At 42.0% G+C, this 27,602-nt stretch overlaps 1 protein-coding gene across 13 annotated transcripts in view; it reads left to right on the forward strand.

The window, feature by feature from the left end:
* Nucleotides 1-26,864, forward strand: part of Art1 (arginine methyltransferase 1) — a 116,493-nt gene extending 89,629 nt beyond the window's left edge. For 9 of the 13 annotated variants that reach the window (XM_071683615.1, XM_071683616.1, XM_071683611.1 and 6 more), the window contains exons 9-10: nt 13,212-13,427; nt 25,964-26,864. In XM_071683615.1, the coding sequence (XP_071539716.1) occupies nt 13,212-13,417 (206 nt within the window). In that variant the 3' untranslated portion in view covers nt 13,418-13,427; nt 25,964-26,864. Of the gene's footprint in view, nt 1-13,211; nt 13,439-25,963 lie in introns of all 13 variants that reach the window. The other 4 variants (XM_071683614.1, XM_071683604.1, XM_071683606.1 and 1 more) reach the window with 1 other exon arrangement.
* The last annotated feature ends 738 nt before the right edge of the window (nt 26,865-27,602 follow it).

Below are 27,602 nucleotides of genomic sequence, written 5' to 3' on the forward strand. Positions count from 1 at the left end.
ATGATTGAAATAATCACATAAAATGAGAAGTGCTCATGTTTTGCATGACATCCTAGCAAGCCCTGCCCTACTAATTATTGACATACCAATTTGGTATAAGTACTTGCAGAGCATCCTTGGGGATAAGGGAGAAAGAATGCTTCCCCCGCATTCCTCACGTGTCATAGAAGGCGACTAAAGGGGACGGGAACGGGGGGCCAGAAACCCTCCCCTTCTTGTATTTTGACTTTCTAAAAGGGGAAACAGAAGAAGGAGTCATGCGGGGAGTGCTCATCCTCCTCGAAGGCTCAGATTGGGGTGTCTAAATGTGTGTGGATGTAACCAAGATGAGAAAAAAGGAGAGATAGGTAGTATGTTTTAGGAAAGGAACCTGGATGTTTTGGCTCTGAGTGAAATGAAGCTCAAGGGTAAAGGGGAAGAGTGGTTTGGGAATGTCTTGGGAGTAAAGTCAGGGGTTAATGAGAGGACAAGAGCAAGGGAAGGAGTAGCAGTACTCCTGAAACAGGAGTGGTGGGAGTATGTGATAGAGTGTAAGAAAGTAAACTCTAGATTGATATGGGTAAAACTGAAAGTTGATGGAGAGAGATGGGTGATTATTGGTGCATATGCACCTGGGCATGAGAAGAAAGATCATGAGAGGCAAGTGTTTTGGGAGCAGCTGGATGAGTGTGTTAGTGGTTTTGATGCACAAGATCGGGTTATAGTGATGGGTGATTTGAATGCAAAGGTGAGTAATGTGGCAGTTGAGGGAATAATTGGTATACATGGGGTGTTGAGTGTTGTAGATGGAAATGGTGAAGAGTTTGTACATTTATGTGCTGAAAAAGGACTGGTGATTGGGAATACTTGGTTTAAAAAGCGAGATATACATAAGTATACGTATGTAAGTAGGAGAGATGGCCAGAGAGCGTTATTGGATTACGTGTTAATTGATAGGTGCGCGAAAGAGAGACTTTTGGATGTTAATGTGCTGAGAGGTGCAACTGGAGGGATGTCTGATCATTATCTTTTGGAGGCAAAGGTGAAGATTTGTAGAGGTTTTCAGAAAAGAAGAGAGAATGTTGGGGTGAAGAGAGTGGTGAGAATAAGTGAGCTTGGGAAGGAGACTTGTGTGAGGAAGTACCAGGAGAGACTGAGTACAGAATGGAAAAAGGTGAGAACAAAGGAGGTAAGGGGAGTGGGGGAGGAATGGGATGTATTTAGGGAAGCAGTGATGGCCTGCGCAAAAATGCTTGTGGCATGAGAAGTGTGAGAGATGGGTTGATTAGAAAGGGTAGTGAGTGGTGGGATGAAGAAGTAAGATTATTAGTGAAAGAGAAGAGAGGCATTTGGACGATTTTTGCAGGGAAAAAATGCAAATGAGTGGGAGATGTATAAATGAAAGAGGCAGGAGGTCAAGAGAAAGGTGCAAGAGGTGCAAAAGAGGGCAAATGAGAGCTGGGGTGAGAGAGTATCATTAAATTTTAGGGAGAATAAAAAGATGTTTTGGAAGGAGGTAAATAAAGTGCATAAGACAAGGGAGCAAATGGGAACTTCATTGAAGGGAGCTAATGGGGAGGTGATAACAAGTAGTGGTGATGTGAGAAGATGGAGTGAGTATTTTCAAGGTTTGTTGAATGTGTTTGATGATAAGAGTGGCAGATATAGGGTGTTTTGGTTGAGGTGGTGTGCAAAGTGAGAGGGTTAGGGAAAATGATTTGGTAAACAGAGAAGAGGTAGTGGGAGCTTTGCAGAAGATGAAAGCCGGCAAGGCAGCAGGTTTGGATGGTATTGCAGTGGAATTTATTAAAAAAGGGGGTGACTGTATTGTTGACTGGTTGGTAAGGTTATTTAATGTATGTATGATTCATGGTGAGGTGCCTGAGGATTGGCGGAATGCTTGCATAGTGCCATTCTACAAAGGCAAAGGGGATAAGAGTGAGTGCTCAAATTACAGAGATATAAGTTTGTTGAGTATTTCTGGTAAATTATATGGGAGGGTATTGATTGAGAGGGTGAAGGCATGTACAGAGCATCAGATTGGGGAAGAGCAGTGTGGTTTCAGAAGTGGTAGAGGATGTGTGGATCAGGTGTTTGCTTTGAAGAATGTATGTGAGAAATACTTAGGAAAGCAAATGGATTTGTATGTAGTATTTATGGATCTCACATACATTCTTCAAAGCAAACACCTGATCCACACATCCTCTACCGCTTCTGAAACCACACTGCTCTTCCCCAATCTGATGCTCTGTACATGCCTTCACCCTGTCAATCAATACCCTCCCATATAATTTATCAGGAATACTCAACAAACTTATACCTCTGTAATTTGAGCACTCACTCTTATCCCCTTTGCCTTTGTACAGTGGCACTATGCACGCATTCCGCCAATCCTCAGGCACCTCACCATGAATCATACATACATTAAATAACCTTACCAACCAGTCAATAATACAGTCACCCCCTTTTTTAATAAATTCCACTGCAATACCATCCAAACCTGCTGCCTTGCCGGCTTTCATCTTCCGCAAAGCTTTTACTACCTCTTCTCTGTTTACCAAATCATTTTCCCTAACCCTCTCACTTTGCACACCACCTCAACCAAAACACCCTATATCTGCCACTCTATCATCAAACACATTCAACAAACCTTCAAAATACTCACTCCATCTCCATCTTAGGAAAGCAAATGGATTTGTATGTAGCATTTATGGATCTGGAGAAGGCATATGATAGAGTTGATAGAGATGCTCTGTGGAAGGTATTAAGAATATATGGTGTGGGAGGCAAGTTGTTAGAAGCAGTGAAAAGTTTTTATCGAGGATGTAAGGCATGTGTACGTGTAGGAAGAGAGGAAAGTGATTGGTTCTCAGTGAATGTAGGTTTGGGGCAGGGGTGTGTGATTTCTCCATGGTTGTTTAATTTGTTTATGGATGGGGTTGTTAGGGAGGTGAATGCAAGAGTTTTGGAAAGGGGCAAGTATGAAGTCTGTTGTGGATGAGAGAGCTTGGGAAGTGAGTCAGTTGTTGTTCGCTGATGATACAGCGCTGGTGGCTGATTCATGTGAGAAACTGCAGAAGCTGGTGACTGAGTTTGTAAAGTGTGTGAAAGAAGAAAGTTAAGAGTAAATGTGAATAAGAGCAAGGTTATTAGGTACAGTAGGGTTGAGGGTCAAGTCAATTGGGAGGTAAGTTTGAATGGAGAAAAACTGGAAGAAGTAAAGTGTTTTAGATATCTGGGAGTGGATCTGGCAGCGGATGGAACCATGGAAGCGGAAGTGGATCATAGGGTGGGGGAGGGGGCGAAAATCCTGGGAGCCTTGAAGAATGTGTGGAAGTCGAGAACATTATCTCTGAAAGCAAAAATGGGTATGTTTGACGGAATAGTGGTTCCAACAATGTTGTATGGTTGCGAGGCGTGGGCTATGGATAGAGTTGTGCTCAGGAGGATGGATGTGCTGGAAATGAGATGTTTGAGGACAATGTGTGGTGTGAGGTGGTTTGATCGAGTAAGTAACATAAGGGTAAGAGAGATGTGTGGAAATAAAAAGAGTGTGGTTGAGAGAGCAGAAGAGGGTGTTTTGAAATGGTTTGGGCACATGGAGAGAATGAGTGAGGAAAGATTGACCAAGAGGATATATGTGTCGGAGGTGGAGGGAACGAGGAGAAGTGGGAGACCAAATTTGAGGTGGAAAGATGGAGTGAAAAAGATTTTGTGTGATCGAGGCCTGAACATGCAGGAGGGTGAAAGGAGGGCAAGGAATAGAGTAAATTGGATCGATGTGGTATACCGGGGTTGACGTGCTGTCAGTGGATTGAATCAGGGCATGTGAATCCTCTGGGGTAAACCATGGAAAGCTGTGTAGTTATGTATATTTGCGTGTGTGGACGTATGTATATAGATGTGTATGGGGGGTGGGTTGGGCCATTACTTTCGTCTTGTTTCCTTGCGCTACCTCGCAAACGCGGGAGACAGCGACAAAGCAAAAAAAAAAAAAAAAAATTTGGATCTGGAGAAGGCATATGATAGAGTTGATAGAGATGCTCTGTGGAAGGTATTAAGAATATGGTGTGGGAGGGAAGTTGTTAGAAGCAGTGAAAAGTTTTTATCGAGGATGCAAGGCATGTGTACATGTAGGAAGAGAGGAAAGTGAATGGTTCTCAGTGAATGTTGGTTTGCGGCAGGGGTGTGTGATGTCTCCATGGTTGTTTAATTTGTTTATGGATGGGGTTGTTAGGGAGGTGAATGCAAGAGTTTTGGAAAGAGGGGCAAGTATGCAGTCTGTTGTTCTTGTGGATGAGAGAGCTTGGGAAATGAGTCAGTTGTTGTTCGCTGATGATACAGCACTGGTGGCTGATTCACGTGAGAAACTGCAGAAGCTGGTGACTGAGTTTGGTAAAGTGTGTGAAAGAAGAAAGTTAAGAGTAAATTTGAATAAGAGCAAGGTTATTAGGTAGAGTAGGGTTGAGGGTCAAGTCAATTGGGAGGTAAGTTTGAATGGAGAAAAACTGGAGGAAGTAAAGTGTTTTAGATATCTGGGAGTGGATCTGGCAGCGGATGGAACCATGGAAGCGGAAGTGAATCATAGGGCGGGGGAGGGGGCGAAAATTCTGGGAGCCTTGAAGAATGTTTGAAAGTCGAGAACATTATCTCGGAAAGCAAAAATGGGTATTTTTGAAGGAATAGTGGTTCCAACAATGTTGTATGGTTGCGAGGCATGGGCTATGGATAGGGTTGTGCGCAGGAGGGTAGATGTGCTGGAAATGAGATGTTTGAGAACAATATGTGGTGTGAGGTGGTTTGATCGAGTAAGTAATGTAAGGGTAAGAGAGATGTGTAGAAATAGAAAGAGTGTGGTTGAGAGAGCAGAAGAGGGTGTTTTGAAATGGTTTGGTCACATGGCGAGAATGAGTGAGGAAAGATTGACCAAGAGGACATATGTGTCGGAGGTGGAAGGAACGAGGAGAAGTGGGAGACCAAATTGGAGGTGGAAAGATGGAGTGAAAAAGATTTTGTGTGATCGGGGCCTAAACATGCAGGAGGGTTGAAGGCGTGCAAGGAATAGAGTGAATTGGAACGATGTGGTAAACCGGGGTCGATGTGCTGTCATTGGATTGAACCAGGGCATGTGAAGCGTCTGGGGTAAATCATGGAAAGTTCTGTGGGGCTTGGATGTGGAAAGGGAGCTGTGGTTTCAGTGCATTATTACATGACAGCTAGAGACTGAGTGTGAACGAATGGGCCCTTTGTTGTCTTTTCCTAGCGCTACCCCACACATGAGGGGGGAGGGGGTTGTTATTCCATGTGTGGCGAGGTGGCGATGGGAATAAATAAAGGCAGACAGTATGAATTATGTACATATGTATATATGTATATGTCTTTGTGTGTGTATATATATATGTGTACATTGAGATGTATAGGTATGTATATTTGCGTGTGTAGACGTGTATATATATACATGTGTATGTGGATGGGTTGGGCCATTCTTTCGTCTGTTTCCTTGCGCTACCTCGCTAACGCATGAGACAGCGACAAAGCAAAATGAATAGATAAATGGTACTTGCAGAGCAGTCACATGAGCTAACCAATATGTGTAATTCATGAGGAAAGCCGAAGACCTGGAAGTGTATGTATATAACATTTGAAAATCGTATTTATTATACTTTGTCGCTGTCTCCCGTTTTAGTGAGGTAGCACAAGGAGACAGACAAAAGGATGGCCCAACCCACCCACATACGCATGCATATACATAAACACCCACACATGCACATACCTATACATTTCAAAGTATACATACATATGGATACACATACATATACATGTTTACACATGTACATATTCGTACTTGTTGCCTTCATCCATTCCCATCACCACCCCACCGTGCATGAAACAGCACTCCTCTCTCCCCACACACGCTTGAGGTAGCGCTAGGAAAAGACAACAAAGGCCACGTTCGTGCACATTCATTCTCTAGCTGTTATGTGTAATGGACTGAAAATACAGCTCCCTTCCCACATCCTGGCCCCATAAAGCTTTCCATGGTTTACCCCAGATTCTTCACATGCGTTGGTTCAATCCATTGACAGCACGTTGACCCCGGTGTACCACATTGTGCCAATTCACTCTCTTCCTGCACGCCTTTCACCCTTTTGTATATTCAGGCCCCAATCACTCAAAATCTTTTTCACTCCCACTTCTCCTCGTTCCCTCCACCTCTGAAGCATATATCCTCTTTGTCAATCTTTCCTCACTCATTCTCTCCATGTGACCGAACCATTTCAATACACCCACTTTTGTTCTCTCACCCACGCACTTTTTATTACCACACATCTCTTGTACCCTTTCATTACTTACTCGATCAAACCTCCTCACACCATGTATTGTCCACAAACATTTAATTTCCAACACATCCACCCTCCTCTGCACAACCTTATCTATACCCCATACCTTGCAACCATATAACATTGTTGGAACCACTATTCCTTCAAACATACCCATTTTTCCTCTCCGAGATAACATTCTCACCTTCCACACATTCTTCAATGCTCCCAGAACCTTTGCCTCCTCCCCCGCCCTGTGACTTGCTTCCGTTTCCATGGTTCCATCCGCTGCTAAATCCACTCCCAGATATCTAAAACACTTCTTCCTCCAGTTTTTCTCCATTCGAACTTTTTTTTTTTTTTTTTTATACTTTGTCGCCGTCTCCCGCGTTTGCGAGGTAGCACAAGGAAACAGACGAAAGAAATGGCCCAACCCCCCCCATACACATGTATATACATACGTCCACACACGCAAATATACATACCTACACAGCTTTCCATGGTTTACCCCAGACGCTTCACATGCCTTGATTCAATCCACTGACAGCACGTCAACCCCGGTATACCACATTGCTCCAATTCACTCTATTCCTTGCCCTCCTTTCACCCTCCTGCATGTTCAGGCCCCGATCACACAAAATCTTTTTCACTCCATCTTTCCACCTCCAATTTGGTCTCCCTCTTCTCCTTGCTCCCTCCACCTCCGACACATATATCCTCTTGGTCAATCTTTCCTCACTCATTCTCTCCATGTGCCCAAACCACTTTAAAACACCCTCTTCTGCTCTCTCAACCACGCTCTTTTTATTTCCACACATCTCTCTTACCCTTATGTTACTCACTCGATCAAACCACCTCACACCACACATTGTCCTCAAACATCTCATTTCCAGCACATCCATCCTCCTGCGCACAATTCTATCCATAGCCCACGCCTCGCAACCATACAACATTGTTGGAACCACTATTCCTTCAAACATACCCATTTTTGCTTTCCGAGATAATGTTCTCGACTTCCACACATTCTTCAAGGCCCCCAGAATTTTCGCCCCCTCCCCCACCCTATGATCCACTTCCGCTTCCATGGTTCCATCCGCTGCCAGATCCACTCCCAGATATCTAAAACACTTCACTTCCTCCAGTTTTTCTCCATTCAAACTCACCTCCCAATTGACTTGACCCTCAACCCTACTGTACCTAATAACCTTGCTCTTATTCACATTTACTCTTAACTTTCTTCTTCCACACACTTTACCAAACTCAGTCACCAGCTTCTGCAGTTTCTCACATGAATCAGCCACCAGCGCTGTATCATCAGCGAACAACAACTGACTCACTTCCCAAGCTCTCTCATCCCCACCAGACTTCATACTTGCCCCTCTTTCCAAAACTCTTACCTGCCAGTTAACTTGTCCCTCAACCCTTCTGAACATTATAACCTTGCCCTGTCCCTCAACCCTTCTGAACATTATAACCTTGCCCTGTCCCTCAACCCTACTGAACCTGATAACCTTGCTGTTATTCGCATTTACTCTCAGCTTTCTTTTGCACACTGAACCAAACTCCATATTCTGCAGTTTCTCACCCGAATCAGCCACCAGTGCTGTATCATCAGCAAACAACAACTGATTCACTTCCCAAGCCCTCTCATCCAGAACAGACTCTTGCATTCACCTTCCTGACAACTCCATCCGTAGACAAATTAAACAACCATGGAGACATCATGCACCTCTGCCGCAAACCAATGTTCACTGGGAACCAGTCACTTTCCTCTCTTCCTACTTGTACACATGCCTTACATCCTTGATAAAAAAAAAAGAGGGCAAATGAGAGTTTGGGCGAGAGTGTATCATTAAATTTCAGGGAGAAAAAGATTTTTTTTTGGTAGGAGGTAAATAAAGTGCGTAAGACAGGAGAACAAATGGAAACATCGGTGAAGGGGGCTAATGGAGAGGTAATAAGTAGTGGTGAAGTGAGGAGATGGAGTGAGTATTTTGAAGGTTTGTTGAATGTGTTTGATGATAAGAGTGGCAGATATAGGGTATTTTGGTCGAGGTGGTGTATGAAGTGAGAGGGTCAGGGAGAAGAGGTGAAAGCATTGTGGAAGATGAAAGCTGGCAAGGTGGCGGGTTTGGATGGTATTGCAATAGGATTTATTAGAAAAGGGCATTACTGTGTTGTTGACTCGTTAGTAAGGATATTCATTGTATGTATGGATCATGGTGAAGTGCCTGAGGATTGGTGGAATACATGCATTATGCCATTGTACAAAGGCAAATGGGATAAAGATGAGTGTTCAGATTACAGAGGTATAAGTTTGTTGAGTATTCCTGGGAAATTATATGGGAGGGAATTGATTGAGAGGGTGAAGGCATGCACAGAACATAAGATTGGGAAAAAGCAGTGTGGTTTCAGAAGTGGTAGAGGATGTGTGGATCAGGTGTTTGCTTTGAAGACTGGGGTAAACCATGAACAGGTTTATGGGTCCTGGTTGTACACTGGAAGTTGTTAAGCCTGAGGTGGCTACACAAATATATGTCAACAGAAGTTATTTTTCTTGTGTCAGTATATGTCTAGAGGAGTTGATGGGTTAATTTATATATACAGCTGAGCCTGAGAAAATGTACTGTTCTGACAAGATTTTTTGGATTTGTTGCATTTGAACCATTTTCTCATATGATGTGAATGGAGACTGGCTGTCCTTGATACAACATTGAGGAAGATAATAAGTACCCGTGTTTGCAAGGGAGTTCAGATTCCACTTTTAAGTACCGGAACATGTGTTGAATTAATCTAGATGTTTTCTGCACCAGTGTTCGTGTCCATGTTCACATTTCAGTTTATGCACTGGTTATGGTTTGAGTGAACTGAGATCTTGTAAGCACCTAAGTGATCTTTTTTTTCTGTGTGTTGAAAGCTTCAGAGCTACAATCACAGATAAAAATCCACTTCAAGGCCTGGCCTTAATTGAAATAGAGAGAATTTTGAAATGGAAAAAGAAAAGACAAGGGAAAGTATTTCTGAATTTTGGAGGACATGAAAGATGTGAAATGGGAACAGAACTAAGATTAGAGGTGATAGATTGATAGCCCTTTCATTCTTTAGACTTTTATAATAATTTTTATCCTATTCTGTGGGTGTATATATCGTTAGCCAGCAGGGATTAAAACTTTGCACACAATTTTAATAAATTTATGCAGTTTTGGTAAGTTAATTTTGTATCCAAAGCTGGTTAATGTATTGTTAAACTGTGATCTATATATCTATCCATTTATATCTCTGATGCGTGTTCCCTCTGGGAATTCCCATCAAGGGGGCGACCATGCGTAAAGTGTTTCCATTTACCCCTGTCCTTGCATGCTTCCCTCACATACACCATTCCATCCATTCTTCCACCATTTCTCTTCCCCCAGTATTCTACTCGTGTTTCTCCATGTCACAGGTGGTCTTCCTCTCAACCTCTAATTGTACTATCATACCATCCTTGTAAACTCCCAGGATTGCATTCTTTCCACATGCCTAAACCACCTGGAAATATTACATTTCACCCACTTTACCACTCCACTATTCATTCCCTTTATATTCCCTGCCATACCACATCTCTTATACACCCCTTCATTTCATTTAGGCATACCACATGCTCTTCTCAAATAGCTCATTTCCTTAGCCAGAATTCTTGACCTATGTAACTCATTCCATTATCTTGGTATGGCTGAATAGGACAGGTAAGGAGGGCTTACACCTCTTAACATTCTACTTACATATGTTATATTCTTCCCCTCTCCTTTGCTGAACTTTCACTGGTACTTTCAAGCAATATACCTTATGCCATTTTCATCTCTTCCTTAGCATTTCTTATCTCTTCTGTCCACCATTCATTGCCCTTTCTGTTCTTATATCGCATGACCTTGTATCCAAGTACTAATTCTTTAGCATTTAATATTATTTTTCTAAACCTTATTTTTTTTCAAACACTTCATTCATATGTGACTGCATCCTAGCATTCACTGCATATCCATTTAATTTTTCAGTTACCCTTCTCTCATACTCCTCCCTGCATTTTTCTGCTTCATCTTTTCACATGCTAGCTCTTTTACCTCATCATTCTTCCTAACAACATACCTCCACTAATTGATCCTCATCCCCACAAGAACTGCAAATTAGTCAAGTCTCTCCAAAGAATTGTCTCTAGCATCTAGCACAACCTTCCTCAGCCTTTAAAGCAATGCAAGAGTCAATCAGGGCCCTTTGCTCTTCTCCTCTATCATTTCTCATCATGTATACCTGTTGATCATCATGTCCTGAGAAAAGGTGTTTGCAAGGAATAAACCCCCTCTCAGCACAGACATCCACAAGAAAACTTCCATTCTTGTTTATTCCAAGCATTTCCTGTTTTCAACTATCTCGCCAATGTCATCACATCCTCCTTTCATTTATGTCACCCACTGCAACCACATTTCTCTCAATTTCAAAACCCTTTATACAGTCATACAAATTTCTCTAGAAACACTTCATCCATAACTCATACGTTCTTCATATTCACAGGTACATATATCCATACATATTTCAGAATTCCAGTCCTTCCTTTTCCCCACACTGTTTTTGATCCATTCCATTCATGCTCTGTAACACCCTCATGGTGATAGCAGAATTGCGTATCCCTCTTTCCCTCTTCCCTGGTAATTTTCATTCATCCATGTCCATACTACTCCTTCCATGCCCACTCATAACTTGCATTCATCAGTTCCATTGTCATTGATATGATTTCTTGTATTTTTTTTTTTTTTTTTTTTTTTTTTTTTATACTTTGTCGCTGTCTCCCGCGTATTGCGAGGTAGCGCAAGGAAACAGACGAAAGAAATGGCCCAACCCCCCCCATACACATGTACATACACACGTCCACACACACAAATATACATACCTACACAGCTTTCCATGGTTTACCCCGGACGCTTCACATGCCTTGATTCAATCCACTGACAGCACGTCAACCCCTGTATACCACATCGCTCCAATTCACTCTATTCCTTGCCCTCCTTTCACCCTCCTGCATGTTCAGGCCCCGATCACACAAAATCTTTTTCACTCCATCTTTCCACCTCCAATTTGGTCTCCCTCTTCTCCTCGTTCCCTCCACCTCCGACACATATATCCTCTTGGTCAATCTTTCCTCACTCATTCTCTCCATGTGCCCAAACCATTTTAAAACACTCTCTTCTGCTCTCTCAACCACGCTCTTTTTATTTCCACACATCTCTCTTACCCTTACGTTACTTACTCGATCAAACCACCTCACACCACACATTGTCCTCAAACATCTCATTTCCAGCACATCCATCCTCCTGCGCACAACTCTATCCATAGCCCACGCCTCGCAACCATACAACATTGTTGGAACTACTATTCCTTCAAACATACCCATTTTTGCTTTCCGGGATAATGTTCTCGACTTCCACACATTTTTCAAGGCTCCCAAAATTTTCGCCCCCTCCCCCACCCTATGATCCACTTCCGCTTCCATGGTTCCATCCGCTGACAGATCCACTCCCAGATATCTAAAACACTTCACTTCCTCCAGTTTTTCACCATTCAAACTCACCTCCCAATTGACTTGACCCTCAGCCCTACTGTACCTAATAACCTTGCTCTTATTCACATTTACTCTTAACTTTCTTCTTCCACACACTTTACCAAACTCCGTCACCAGCTTCTGCAGTTTCTCACATGAATCCGCCACCAGCGCTGTATCATCAGCGAACAACAACTGACTCACTTCCCAAGCTCTCTCATCCCCAACAGACTTCATACTTGCCCCTCTTTCCAAGACTCTTGCATTTACCTCCCTAACAACCCCATCCATAAACAAATTAAACAACCATGGAGACATCACACACCCCTGCCGCAAACCTACATTCACTGAGAACCAATCACTTTCCTCTCTTCCTACACGTACACATGCCTTACATCCTCGATAAAAACTTTTCACTGCTTCTAACAACTTGCCTCCCACACCATATATTCTTAATACCTTCCACAGAGCATCTCTATCAACTCTATCATATGCCTTCTCCAGATCCATAAATGCTACATACAAATCCATTTGCTTTTCTAAGTATTTCTCACATACATTCTTCAAAGCAAACACCTGATCCACACATCCTCTACCACTTCTGAAACCACACTGCTCTTCCCCAATCTGATGCTCTGTACATGCCTTCACCCTCTCAATCAATACCCTCCCATATAATTTACCAGGAATACTCAACAAACTTATACCTCTGTAATTTGAGCACTCACTCTTATCCCCTTTGCCTTTGTACAATGGCACTATGCACGCATTCCGCCAATCCTCAGGCACCTCACCATGAGTCATACATACATTAAATAGCCTTACCAACCAGTCAACAATACAGTCACCCCCTTTTTTAATAAATTCCACTGCAATACCATCCAAACCTGCTGCCTTGCCGGCTTTCATCTTCCGCAAAGCTTTTACTACCTCTTCTCTGTTTACCAAATCATTTTCCCTAACCCTCTCACTTTGCACACCACCTCGACCCAAACACCCTATATCTGCCACTCTGTCATCAGACACATTCAACAAACCTTCAAAATACTCATTCCATCTCCTTCTCACATCACCACTACTTGTTATCACCTCCCCATTTACGCCCTTTCTTGTATATTGACAGTTATTATGGAAATCACACTCTTGGTGATAGTAGAATTGTGCATTCTTCTTTCCCTCTTCCCTGGTAATTTTCATTCATATGTGTCCATACCGATCCTCCTTCCATGCCCTCTCATAACTGGCATTCATCACTTCCTTTTTCATTGATATGTTTTCTTGTATATTGACAGTTATTGGGGAAGGAATGTCATCCCTTGTTAATTTTCATTGTGTCTTTACAGCTCCTGAAGCACGGTATACTCATTGGAAACAGACAGTTTTTTACTTCGATGATTACTTAACTGTGAAACATGGTGAAGAAATATTTGGTTCATTTACTATGAAGCCTAACGAGAGAAATAACCGTGACCTCGACTTCCACATAGAGATGGAATTCCATGGTGAACTTTCAGAATGCCAAGAATCTCATAAATATAAAATGCGTTAGACCATTGTTGGTAAGTTTCAGGTAGGTTTGCAAATTGTAAACAGTTGTATGAGATATTTGACATGATGTCATTTGCCTGAACTAGACAAAGTGGTAAGTGTAAACAGTAGTGCAATGTGAAGGGCTTAACTATGGCTTTTGAGCTCCTTGCTTAAGTGTATTGCACGACACCTAGAGAATGTATGTGGGCAAATGACATTGATGTTATTTGTGTTCCTGGCCCCACCATAATGGAAAATGTTTGTGTGATAACAAGATGTTACTTGTTATCAGTGTATGAATTTATGCAGAGCTAATGAACAAAGGTAGGTAGAAGCATACATATAAGGAAAATGGGATAAGGGAAATTAAAGTAGAATAATTTGTGACCAAGATGTAGAGGTATTTTATGATTAGTGACTGACATGGCACAGGCAAAACATGCCCCAATCACAGGTCATCTTGGGTGAAAGAATAATATCTTGCATGTCACCATGTTTAAGTGGGAGTGGATGTCCATGCTTGTTTAGGTTTTTTGTAGCATACTTTTTGTGCTTTTAAGATAGAATGTAATGTTGATTTAAGATGATTTGATTTTTGCTGAAATATATTTATTCATTTATTATACTTTGTCGCTGTCTCCCGCGTTTGTGAGGTAGCGCAAGGAAACAGACGAAAGAATGGCCCAACCCACCCATATGTATATACATACATGTCCACAAACGCACATATACATACCTGTACATCTCATCGTATGTATATATATATTTTTTCTTTTTTTTCTTTTCATACTATTCACCATTTCCCGCATTAGCGAGGTAGCGTTAAGAACAGAGGACTGGGCCTTAGAGGGAATATCCTCACCTGGCCCCATTCTCTGTTCCTTCTTTTGGAAAATTAAAAAAAAAAAAAAAAAGAGGGGAGGATTTCCAGCCACCCGCTCCCTCCCCTTTTAGTCGCCTTCTACGACACGCAGGGAATACGTGGGAAGTATTCTTTCTCCCCTAACCCCTATATATATATATATATATATATATATATATATATATTTTTTTTTTTTTTTTTTTTTTTCAAACTATTCGCCATTTCCCGCGTTAGCGAGGTAGCGTTAAGAACAGAGAACTGGGCCACTGAGGGAATATCCTCACCTGGCCCCCTTCTCTGTTCCTTCTTTTGGAAAATTAAAAAAAATTGAGAGGGGAGGATTTCCAGCCCCCCGCTCCCGACCCTTTTAGTCGCCTTCTACGACACGCAGGGAATACGTGGGAAGTATTCTTTCTCCCCTATCCCCAGGGATTATATATATATATATATATATATATATATATATATATATATATATATATAATACAGAATGGAAAAAGGTGAGAACAATGGAAGTAAGGGGAGTGGGGGAGGAATGGGATGTATTTAGGGAATCAGTGATGGATTGCGCAAAAGATGCTTGTGGCATGAGAAGAGTGGGAGGTGGGCTGTTTAGAAAGGGTAGTGAGTGGTGGGATGAAGAAGTAAGAGTATTAGTGAAAGAGAAGAGAGAGGCATTTGGACGATTTTTGCAGGGAAAAAATGCAATTGAGTGGGAGAAGTATAAAAGAAAGAGACAGGAGGTCAAGAGAAAGGTGCAAGAGGTGAAAAAAAGGGCAAATGAGAGTTGGGGTGAGAGACTATCAGTAAATTTTAGGGAGAATAAAAAGATGTTCTGGAAGGAGGTAAATAGGGTGCGTAAGACAAGGGAGCAAATGGGAACTTCAGTGAAGGGCGTAAATGGGGAGGTGATAACAAGTAGTGGTGATGTGAGAAGGAGATGGAATGAGTATTTTGAAGGTTTGTTGAATGTGTCTGATGACAGAGTGGCAGATATAGGATGTTTGGGTCGAGGTGGTGTGCAAAGTGAGAGGGTTAGGGAAAATGATTTGGTAAACAGAGAAGAGGTAGTAAAAGCTTTGCGGAAGATGAAAGCCGGCAAGGCAGCAGGTTTGGATGGTATTGCAGTGGAATTTATTAAAAAAGGGGGTGACTGTATTGTTGACTGGTTGGTAAGGTTATTTAATGTATGTATGACTCATGGTGAGGTGCCTGAGGATTGGCGGAATGCGTGCATAGTGCCATTGTACAAAGGCAAAGGGGATAAGAGTGAGTGCTCAAATTACAGAGGTATAAGTTTGTTGAGTATTCCTGGTAAATTATATGGGAGAGTATTGATTGAGAGGGTGAAGGCATGTACAGAGCATCAGATTGGGGAAGAGCAGTGTGGTTTCAGAAGTGGTAGAGGATGTGTGGATCAGGTGTTTGCTTTGAAGAATGTATGTGAGAAATACTTAGAAAAGCAAATGGATTTGTATGTAGCATTTATGGATCTGGAGAAGGCATATGATAGAGTTGATAGAGATGCTCTGTGGAAGGTATTAAGAATATATGGTGTGGGAGGCAAGTTGTTAGAAGCAGTGAAAAGTTTTTATCGAGGATGTAAGGCATGTGTACGTGTAGGAAGAGAGGAAAGTGATTGGTTCTCAGTGAATGTTGGTTTGCGGCAGGGGTGTGTGATGTCTCCATGGTTGTTTAATTTGTTTATGGATGGGGTTGTTAGGGAGGTAAATGCAAGAGTTTTGGAAAGAGGGGCAAGTATGAAGTCTGTTGGGGATGAGAGAGCTTGGGAAGTGAGTCAGTTGTTGTTCGCTGATGATACAGCGCTGGTGGCGGATTCATGTGAGAAACTGCAGAAGCTGGTGACGGAGTTTGGTAAAGTGTGTGGAAGAAGAAAGTTAAGAGTAAATGTGAATAAGAGCAAGGTTATTAGGTACAGTAGGGTTGAGGGTCAAGTCAATTGGGAGGTGAGTTTGAATGGAGAAAAACTGGAGGAAGTGAAGTGTTTTAGATATCTGGGAGTGGATCTGTCAGCGGATGGAACCATGGAAGCGGAAGTGGATCATAGGGTGGGGGAGGGGGCGAAAATTTTGGGAGCCTTGAAAAATGTGTGGAAGTCGAGAACATTATCCCGGAAAGCAAAAATGGGTATGTTTGAAGGAATAGTAGTTCCAACAATGTTGTATGGTTGCGAGGCGTGGGCTATGGATAGAGTTGTGCGCAGGAGGATGGATGTGCTGGAAATGAGATGTTTGAGGACAATGTGTGGTGTGAGGTGGTTTGATCGAGTAAGTAACGTAAGGGTAAGAGAGATGTGTGGAAATAAAAAGAGCGTGGTTGAGAGAGCAGAAGAGGGTGTTTTGAAATGGTTTGGGCACATGGAGAGAATGAGTGAGGAAAGATTGACCAAGAGGATATATGTGTCGGAGGTGGAGGGAACGAGGAGAAGAGGGAGACCAAATTGGAGGTGGAAAGATGGAGTGAAAAGGATTTTGTGTGATCGGGGCCTGAACATGCAGGAGGGTGAAAGGAGGGCAAGGAATAGAGTGAATTGGATCGATGTGGTATACAGGGGTTGACGTGCTGTCAGTGGATTGAATCAAGGCATGTGAAGCGTCCGGGGTAAACCATGGAAAGCTGTGTAGGTATGTATATTTGCGTGTGTGGACGTGTGTATATACATGTGTAGGGGGTGGGTTGGGCCATTTCTTTCGTCTGTTTCCTTGCGCTACCTCGCAAACGCGGGAGACAGCGACAAAGTATTAAAAAAAAAAAAAAAAAATATATATATATATATATATATATATATATATATATATATATATATATATATATATATATATATATATATATATATATATATATAAATAAAAGGGAAGGGAGCGGGGGGCTGGAAATCCTCCCCTCTCGTTTTTTTTTTTTTTTTTTTTTTTTTTTTTTTTTTTTTTTTTTTTAAAGAAGGAACAGAGAAGAGGGCCAGGTGAGGATATTCCCTCAAAGGCCCAGTCCTCTGTTCTTAACGCTACCTCGCTATCGCGGGAAATGGCGAATAGTATGAAAAAATATATATATATATATATATATATATATATATATATATATATATATATATATATATATATATATATATATATATATATATATATATATATATATTCTTTTTTTTTATTATCCCTATCCCCAGGGATAATATATATATATATATATATATATATATATATATATATATATATATATATATATATATATATATATTTTTTTTATACTTTGTCGCTGTCTCCCGCGTTTGCGAGGTAGCGCAAGGAAACAGACGAAAGAAATGGCCCAACCCCCCCCATACACATGTATATACATACGTCCACACACGCAAATATACATACATACACAGCTTTCCATGGTTTACCCCAGACGCTTCACATGCCTTGATTCAATCCACTGACAGCACGTCAACCCCGGTATACCACATCGCTCCAATTCACTCTATTCCTTGCCCTCCTTTCACCCTCCTGCATGTTCAGGCCCCGATCACACAAAATCTTTTTCACTCCATCTTTCCACCTCCACTTTGGTCTCCCTCTTCTCCTCGTTCCCTCCACCTCCGACACATATATCCTCTTGGTCAATCTTTCCTCACTCATTCTCTCCATGTGCCCAAACCACTTCAAAACACCCTCTTCTGCTCTCTCAACCACGCTCTTTTTATTTCCACACATCTCTCTTACCCTTACGTCACTCACTCGATCAAACCACCTCACACCACACATTGTCTTCAAACATCTCATTTCCAGCACATCCATCCTCCTGCGCACAACTCTATCCATAGCCCACGCCTTGCAACCATACAACATTGTTGGAACCACTATTCCTTCAAACATACCCATTTTTGCTTTCCGAGATAATGTTCTCGACTTCCACACATTCTTCAAGGCCCCCAGAATTTTCGCCCCCTCCCCCACCCTATGATCCACTTCCACTTCCATGGTTCCATCCGCTGCCAGATCCACTCCCAGATATCTAAAACACTTCACTTCCTCCAGTTTTTCTCCATTCAAACTCACCTCCCAATTGACTTGACCCTCAACCCTACTGTACCTAATAACCTTGCTCTTATTCACATTTACTCTTAACTTTCTTCTTCCACACACTTTACCAAACTCAGTCACCAGCTTCTGCAGTTTCTCACATGAATCAGCCACCAGCGCTGTATCATCAGCGAACAACAACTGACTCACTTCCCAAGCTCTCTCATCCCCAACAGACTTCATACTTGCTCCTCTTTCCAAAACTCTTGCATTTACCTCCCTAACAACCCCATCCATAAACAAATTAAACAACCATGGAGACATCACACACCCCGGCCGCAAACCTACATTCACTGAGAACCAATCACTTTCCTCTCTTCCTACACGTACACATGCCTTACATACTCGATAAAACTTTTCACTGCTTCTAACAACTTTCCTCCCACACCATATATTCTTATTACCTTCCACAGAGCATCTCTATCAACTCTATCATATGCCTTCTCCAGATCCATAAATGCTACATACAAATCCATTTGCTTTTCTAAGTATTTCTCACATACATTCTTCAAAGCAAACACCTGATCCACACATCCTCTACCACTTCTGAAACCACACTGCTCTTCACCAATCTGATGCTCTGTACATGCCTTCACCCTCTCAATCAATACCCTCCCATATAATTTACCAGGAATACTCAACAAACTTATACCTCTGTAATTTGAGCACTCACTCTTATCCCCTTTGCCTTTGTACAATGGCACTATGCACGCATTCCGCCAATCCTCAGGCACCTCACCATGAGTCATACATACATTAAATAACCTTACCAACCAGTCAACAATACAGTCACCCCCTTTTTTAATAAATTCCACTGCAATACCATCCAAACCTGCTGCCTTGCCGGCTTTCATCTTCCGCAAAGCTTTCACTACCTCTTCTCTGTTTACCAAATCATTTTCCCTAACCCTCTCACTTTGCACACCACCTCGACCAAAACACCCTATATCTGCCACTCTATCATCAAACACATTCAACAAACCTTCAAAATACTCACTCCATCTCCTTCTCACATCACCACTACTTGTTATCACCTCCCCATTTGCGCCCTTCACTGAAGTTCCCATTTGCTCCCTTGTCTTATGCACTTTATTTACCTCCTTCCAGAACATCTTTTTATTCTCCCTAAAATTTAATGATACTCTCTCACCCCAACTCTCATTTGCCCTTTTTTTCACCTCTTGCACCTTTCTCTTGACCTCCTGTCTCTTTCTTTTATTCATCTCCCACTCAATTGCATTTTTTCCCTGCAAAAATCGTCCAAATGCCTCTCTCTTCTCTTTCACTAATACTCTTACTTCTTCATCCCACCACTCACTACCCTTTCTAATCAACCCACCTCCCACTCTTCTCATGCCACAAGCATCTTTTGCGCAATCCATCACTGATTCCCTAAATACATCCCATTCCTCCCCCACTCCCCTTACTTCCATTGTTCTCACCTTTTTCCATTCTGTACTCAGTCTCTCCTGGTACTTCCTCACACAGGTCTCCTTCCCAAGCTCACTTACTCTCACCACCCTCTTCACCCCAACATTCACTCTTCTTTTCTGAAAACCCATACAAATCTTCACCTTAGCCTCCACAAGATAATGATCAGACATCCCTCCAGTTGCACCTCTCAGCACATTAGCATCCAAAAGTCTCTCTTTCGCACGCCTGTCAATTAACACGTAATCCAATAATGCTCTCTGGCCATCTCTCCTACTTACATACGTATACTTATGTATATCTCACTTTTTAAACCAGGTATTCCCAATCATCAGTCCTTTTTCAGCACATAAATCTACAAGCTCTTCACCATTTCCATTTACAACACTGAACACCCCATGTATACCAATTATTCCCTCAACTGCCACATTACTCACCTTTGCATTCAAATCACCCATCACTATAACCTGGTCTCGTGCATGAAAACCACTAACACACTCATTCAGCTGCTCCCAAAACACTTGCCTCTCATGATCTTTCTTCTCATGCCCAGGTGCATATGCACCAATAATCACCCACCTCTCTCCATCAACTTTCAGTTTTACCCATATTAATCGAGAATTTACTTTCTTACATTCTATCACATACTCCCACAACTCCTGTTTCAGGAGTATTGCTACTCCTTCCCTTGCTCTTGTCCTCTCACTAACCCCTGACTTTACTCCCAAGACATTCCCAAACCACTCTTCCCCTTTACCCTTGAGCTTCGTTTCACTCAGAGCCAAAACATCCAGGTTCCTTTCCTCAAACATACTACCTATCTCTCCTTTTTTCACATCTTGGTTACATCCACACACATTTAGGCACCCCACTCTGAGCCTTCGAGGAGGATGAGCGCTCCCCGCGTGACTCCTTCATACATACATTAAATAACCTTACCAACCAGTCAACAATACAGTCACCCCCTTTTTTAATGAATTCCTTTGCAATACCATCCAAACCTGCTGCCTTGCCAGCTTTCATCTTCCGCAACGCTTTTACTACCTCTTCTCTGTTTACTAAATCAATCTCCCTAACCCTCTCACTTTACACACCACCTCGACGAAAACACCGTATATCTGCCACACTATCATCAAACACATTCAACAAACCTTCAAAATACTCACTCCATCTCCTAACATCACCACTATTTGTTGTCCATCTCCTTCTCACATCACTGCTATTTGTTATCACCTTTCCATTAGCCCCCTTCACTGAAGTTCCCATTTGTTCCCTTGTCTTAAGCACTTTATTTACCTCCTTCCAAAACATCTTTTTATTCTCCCTAAAATTCAATGATACTCTCTCACCCCAACTCTCATTTGCCCTTTTTTTCACCTCTTGCACATTTCTCTTGACCTTCTGCCTCTTTCTTTTATACATCTCCCACTCATTAGCATTATTTCCCTGCAAAAATCGTCCAAATGCCTCTCTCTTTTCTTTCAATAATAATCTTACTTCTTCATCCCACCACTGACTACCCTTTCTAATCTGCCCACCTCCCACACCTCTCATGCCACAAGACTCTTTTGTGCAAGCCATCACTGCTTCCCTAAATATATCCCATTTCTCCCCCACTCCCCTTACCTCCTTTGTTCTCAGCTTTTTCCATTCTGTACTAAGCCTCTCTTGGTACTTCCTCACTCAAGTCTCCTTCCCAGGCTCACTTACTCTCACCACTCTCTTCACCCCAACATTCTCTCTTCTTTTCTGAAAACCTCTACAAATCTTCACCTTCGCCTCCACAAGATAATGATCAGACATCCCTCCAGTTGCACCTCTCAGCACATTAACATCCAAAAGTCTCTCTTTCACGCGCCTATCAATTAACACGTAATCCAATAATGCTCTCTGGCCATCTCTCCTACTTACATACATATACTTATGTATATCTCTCCATTTAAACCAGGTATTCCCAATCACCAGTCCTTTTTCAGCACATAAATCTACAATATCTTCACCATTTCCATTTACAACACTGAACACCCCATGTATACCAATTATTCCCTGAACTGCCACATTACTCACCTTTGCATTCAAATCACCCGTCACAATAACCTGGTCTCGTGCATCAAAACCACTAACACACTCATTTAGCTGCTCCCAAAACACTTGCCTCTCATGATCTTTCTTCTCATGCCCAGGTGCATATGCCACCAATAATCACCCATCTCTCTCCATTCACTTTCAGTTTTCCCGTATCAATCTAGAGTTTACATTCTTACACTCTATCACATACTCACCACTCCTGTTTCATGAGTAGTGCTACTCCTTCCCTTGCTCTAGTCCTCTCACTAACCCTTGACTTTACTCCCAAGACATTCCCAAACCACTCCCCTCCTTTACCCTTGAGCTTCGTTTCACTCAGAGCCAAACCATCCAGGTTCCTTTTCTCAAACATACTACCTATCTCTCCTTTATTCTCATCTTGGTTACATCCACACACATTTAGACACCTCAATCTGAGCCTTCGAGGAGGATGAACACTCCCCGTGTGAATCCTTCTGTTTCCCCATTTAGAAAGTTGAAATATAAGGAGGGGAGGGTTTCTAGCCCCCCACTCCCGTCCCCTTTAGTCGCCTTGTATGACATGTGAGGAATGCGTAGGAATTATTTTCTCCTTAAAAAAATGGTGAAAGAGTATCATTAAATTTTAGGGAGAATAAAAAGATGTTTTGGAAGGAGCAAAATAAAGTGCGTAAGACAAGGGGACAAATGGGAACTTCAGTGTAGCGGGCTAATGGGGAGGCGATAACAAGTAGTGGTTATGTGAGAAGGAGATGGAGTGAGTATTTTGAAGGTCTTTTGAATGTGGCAGATATAGGGTGTTTTGGTTGAGGTGTGCACAGTGAGAGGGTTAGGGAGAATGATTTGGTAAACAGAGAAGAGGTAGTAAAGGCTTTGCAGAAGATGAAAGCTGGCAAGGCAGCTGGTTTGGATGGTATTGCAGTGGAATTTATTAAAAAAGGGTTGACTGTATTGTTGACTGGTTGGTAAGGTTATTTAATGTATGTATGACTCATGGTGAGGTGCCTGAGGATTAGCGGAATGCTTGTATAGTGCCATTGTACAAAGGCAAAGGGGATAAAAGTGAGTACTTAAATTACAGAGGTATAAGTTTGTTGCATATTCCTGGAAATTATATGGAAGGGTATTGATTGAAAGGGTGAAGGCATGTACAGAGCATCAGATTGGGGAAGAGCAGTGTGGTTTCAGAAGTGGTAGAGGATGTGTGGATCAGGTGTTTGCTGTGAAGAATGTATGTGAGAAATACTTAGAAAAGGAAATGGATTTGTATGTAGCATTTATGGATCTGGAGAAGGCATATAATAGAGTTGATAGCGATGCTATGTGGAAGGTATTAAGAATACATGGTATGGGAGGCAAGTTGTTAGAAGCAGTGAAAAGTTTTTATCGAGGATGTAATGCATGTGTACGTGTAGGAAGAGAGGAAAGTGATTGGTTCTCAGTGAATGTAGGTTTGTAGCAGGGGTGTGTGATGTCTCCATGGTTGTTTTAATTTGTTTATGGATGGTGTTATTAGGGAGGTGAATGCAAGAGTTTTGGAAAGAGGGGCAAGTATGCAGTCTGTTGTGGATGAGAGAGCTTGGGAAGTGAGTCAGTTGTTCGCTGATGATACAGCACTGGTGGGTGATTCGTGTGAGAAACTGCAGAAACTGGTGACTGAGTTTGGTAAAGTGTGTGAAAGAAGAAAATGTGAATAAGAGCAAGGTTATTAGGTAGAGTTGGGTTGAGGGACAAGTCAATTGGGAGGTAGGTTTGAGTGGAGAAAAACTGGAGGAAGTGAAGTGTTTTAGATATCTGGGAGTGGTTTTGGCAGCGGATGGAACCATGGAAGCGGAAGTGAATCATAGGGTGGGGGAGGGGGCGAAAGTTCTGGGAGCGTTGAAGAATGTGTGGAAGTTGAGAACATTATCTCGGAAACCAACTCTGAAACAGTGAGGTAATCTTACCACGTGTTATATGAAAGAATGGCCCAACCCACCCACATACACATGTATATACATAAACTGCCACACATGCATATGTACGTAAGTATACATTTCAACGTGTACATATACATGCACAAACATATACATATATACACATGTACATATACATGCTGCCTTCCTTCTTCCTGCCATACATGAAACAGGCCCCCTTTTTTTGATAATTTCCATTTCAATACCATCCAAACCCGTTGCCTTGCCTGCTTTCATGTACATATTCATACATGCTTGCCTTCATCCATTCCTGTCACTACCCTGCCACTCAGGAAATAGCATCGCTACCCTCTCCTTCAGTGAGGTAGTGCCAGGAAAACAGATGAAAATGCCACATTTGTTCGCACTCGGTCTAGGTGTCCTGTGTAATGCACCGAAACCAAAGCTCTCTATCCAAATCCAGGTCCCACAGAGACCTTTCCATGATTTACCCCAGATGCTTCACATGCCATGTTTCAGTCCATTGACAGCATGTTGACCCCAGTATACCATGTAGTTCCAATTCACTCTTATTCCTTGCATGCCTCTCACCCTCCTGTATTTTCGTGCCCAGATTGCTTAAAATCTTTTTCACTCCATTCTTCCGTCTCCAATTTGGTCTCGTACTTTTTCTTGTTCCCTTCACCTCTGACACATATATCCTCTTTGTCAGTCTTTCCTCACTCATTCTCCCCATATGTCCAAACCTTTTCAACTCAACTTCTTCTGCTTTCTCAACCATACTCTTTATTTCCACACATTTCTCTTACCCTTTCATTACTTACTTTATGAAACTATCTCACACCACAAATTGTCCTTAAACATCTCATTTCCAACACATCCAACCGCCTCCATACAACCCTAACTGTATCCCATGCCTCACAACCACATAACATTGTTGGAACTTCTATCCCTTCAGACATGCCCATTTTCGCTGTGTGATAATATTCTCTCATTCCACACATTCTTCATCGCTCCTAGAACCTTCACCCCCTCCCCCATCCTGTGACTCGCTTCTCTTTCTGTGGTTCCAACCACTGCAAAGTCCACTCTTAGATATCAAAAACACTTCACTTCCTCCTATTTTTGTTCATTTAAACTTATAATCCAATTAACTTGTCCCTGATCCCTACTGAACCTAATGACCTTTCTCTTATTCACATTTACTCTCAACTTTCTCCTTTCACATTTTTCCAATTTCTGTCACCATCCTCTGCAGTTTCTCACTCGAATCAGCCAACAGAGCTGAATCATCGGTTTACAGCAACTGACTCACTTCCCAGGCCCTCTCATCTACAACCGACTACATACTCGCCCCACTCTCTAACCACCCCATCCATAAACAAGTTAAACATCCATGGGGATATGACACACCCTTGCCACAAACCGACATTCGTAAGCAACTAATCACTCTCCTATCTTCCTACTTATACACATGCCTTGCATGCTTGGTAAAAACTTTTCACTGCTTCTAGCAACTTAGCTCCCACACCATATACTCTTGAAACCTTCCACAAAGTATCTCCATCAACCTTATCATATGCCCTCTCCAGATCCATAAATGCTACATACAAATCCATCTGTTTTTGAAAGTATTTCTGACATACATTTTTCAAAGTAAATACTTGATCCACACATCCTCTACCACTTCTGAAACCATGCTGCTCTTCCCCGATCTGATGCTCTGTACATGCCTTCACCCACTCAATACCCTTCTATATAATTTCCCAGGAATACTCAACAAACTTATGACTCTAGTTTGAACACTCACCTTTATCCCCTTTGCCTTTGTACAGTTGCACTATGCATGCAGTCTGTCAATCCTCAGGCATGATCCATACATACATTGATATCCTTACCAGCCAATTAGTATGACTTTCAATGCGTGAATGGGTTCTAGCTTTTCTTGGACGTTCAGCCAAAGAGTTGAGTTTTATTGGTTAGTTTCCTTTGGTGTTGTAGAGTTGTTCCCTGTGATTACTGTTAAGCAGTCAGTGCTGCATGCACTTGTCATTTTGCATGACCCAGTCTTTACTTTTACTTAAATTCTTAGTTATATTTGTGTATGAATGTATTAGGTTCTTACATTATCATTTGCTTATAAATGTATAGGTTACTTCTATTGTGTGAGTAATTCTTTGAAAACCTCATTAATTGTATCTTTTCAGAGTTGGGTCCTGCTACGTCCATCAGATGGTTGTTCTCGATTATGCTGCAAGTTGATTTAGTTATTAGGTTCTTAAGAAATGTAGCAGTTGCTTCCTTCTTAAATGAAGCAACATGAATAAGTTTTGTGTAATATATCGTATATGAGGTCTAGTGGGCCTTCATCCAAAACAACTTGTGGCACATCTTGTACGGACACTTGTGACAGTGCAGTCATGGCAGCTGCTGGAACTGTATCCCGAATGGAGTGACCGTATAAAGTTCCATCTCCATATTAGTGGATGAGCTGTAGACTCTGTCTCTCTACCAGCACCATAATATTGAGGATGGTAGGTGAGCATAATACTCATGCCTCTCCATTGTAAGAGGATTGAGCAACGACTCTTGAACTCTCCCTCCCGACTAGGCTGTGGCCAGTTACGATTTGGTGTCTTTTAGTGGTGAAGTCCTCAGCAGAGAATGGGAGTGGCTTTTATGCAGTGAAGTGATCGTGATGAAAGGTTGAATTAAGAAAAGTTGTGGATTATAAAAATGGTTTGTGTTTTCAAGAGAAAAAAATTGCAACAATTAAATAAGGGATATTTATAGATCTGTTGTCTCATTTGTTCAGCTACATGATGTGCTGGTGAAATAAAGTTTTCAGTTTCAAAATATTTGGTACCATTGGTCAACAATTTTATGGATATAATCTCCACAATAAAACTAGTACTTAGTTACAACATTTGTGTAATGATGTACCTAATAATATCATGTATGTATCTGGAGCCTACAATAGGGATGGTAGGGAGGATTACCCAGTTCTGGTCCATGATTTGAGGACTTGGATTGTCATACCAGGTTAATGTGGGTATCTTCTATGTTTGAATTATTTTTACAGTTGGCAATAAACTGAATTTAAAAGAATGTGTTTCTTTTCTTTATTGTATTAAAGAAAATGTAGTTGTTTTGCATAGAATCACTGACTGTTTCAACATCGAGGGCATTGGCCTCCATCTCCACACAGGGATGCCTATAGACTATAGATGGACTCCATCACCATACAAGAAAGTCAATGAACACTGTCTCCAGAAAAGGAATCCAATGGACCCTCCAGGGAAAGAGGCCAGTGGACTTCAGTGTCCAGACAAGGGGGCCAATGGACTCCATTTTCAGACTAGGAGGCCAATGAACTCCATTTCCAGACAGGAAGACCAGAGGACTCTGTCTTGTATTAGGGAGGCCAATGGCATCGTGTCCAGACAAGGAGGCCAATGGACTCCATGACTTGAAAAGGAGGCCAGTGGACTTGTGTCAAGACAAGGAGGCGAGACGTCTCCATGTCCAGACAAGGCCAGTGGACTCCTTGTCCAGAGGAGACCATTGGACTCCGTGTATTGACATCGTCAGTTGACTACTTGTCCTGACAAAGTAGGCTAGTGGATTTGGTGTTAAGACAAGGAGGCCAGTAAGCTCAGTGTTTAGACAAGAAGACCAGTGTACTCTGCATCCAGAGTAGGCAAGTGAACTCTGCAGACAAGGTCATTGGACCACAAAAAGGCCAGTGGTATCCGTCTCCAGACAAGGAGACCAATGAATTCTATGTCAAGTATGAGGTCAGTGGAATTCTTGTCCAGACAAGCAGGCCAATGGACTCCATATCCA

This window comes from Panulirus ornatus, chromosome 36 (genome assembly GCF_036320965.1).
Source record: "Panulirus ornatus isolate Po-2019 chromosome 36, ASM3632096v1, whole genome shotgun sequence".
NCBI lineage: Eukaryota > Metazoa > Arthropoda > Malacostraca > Decapoda > Palinuridae > Panulirus > Panulirus ornatus.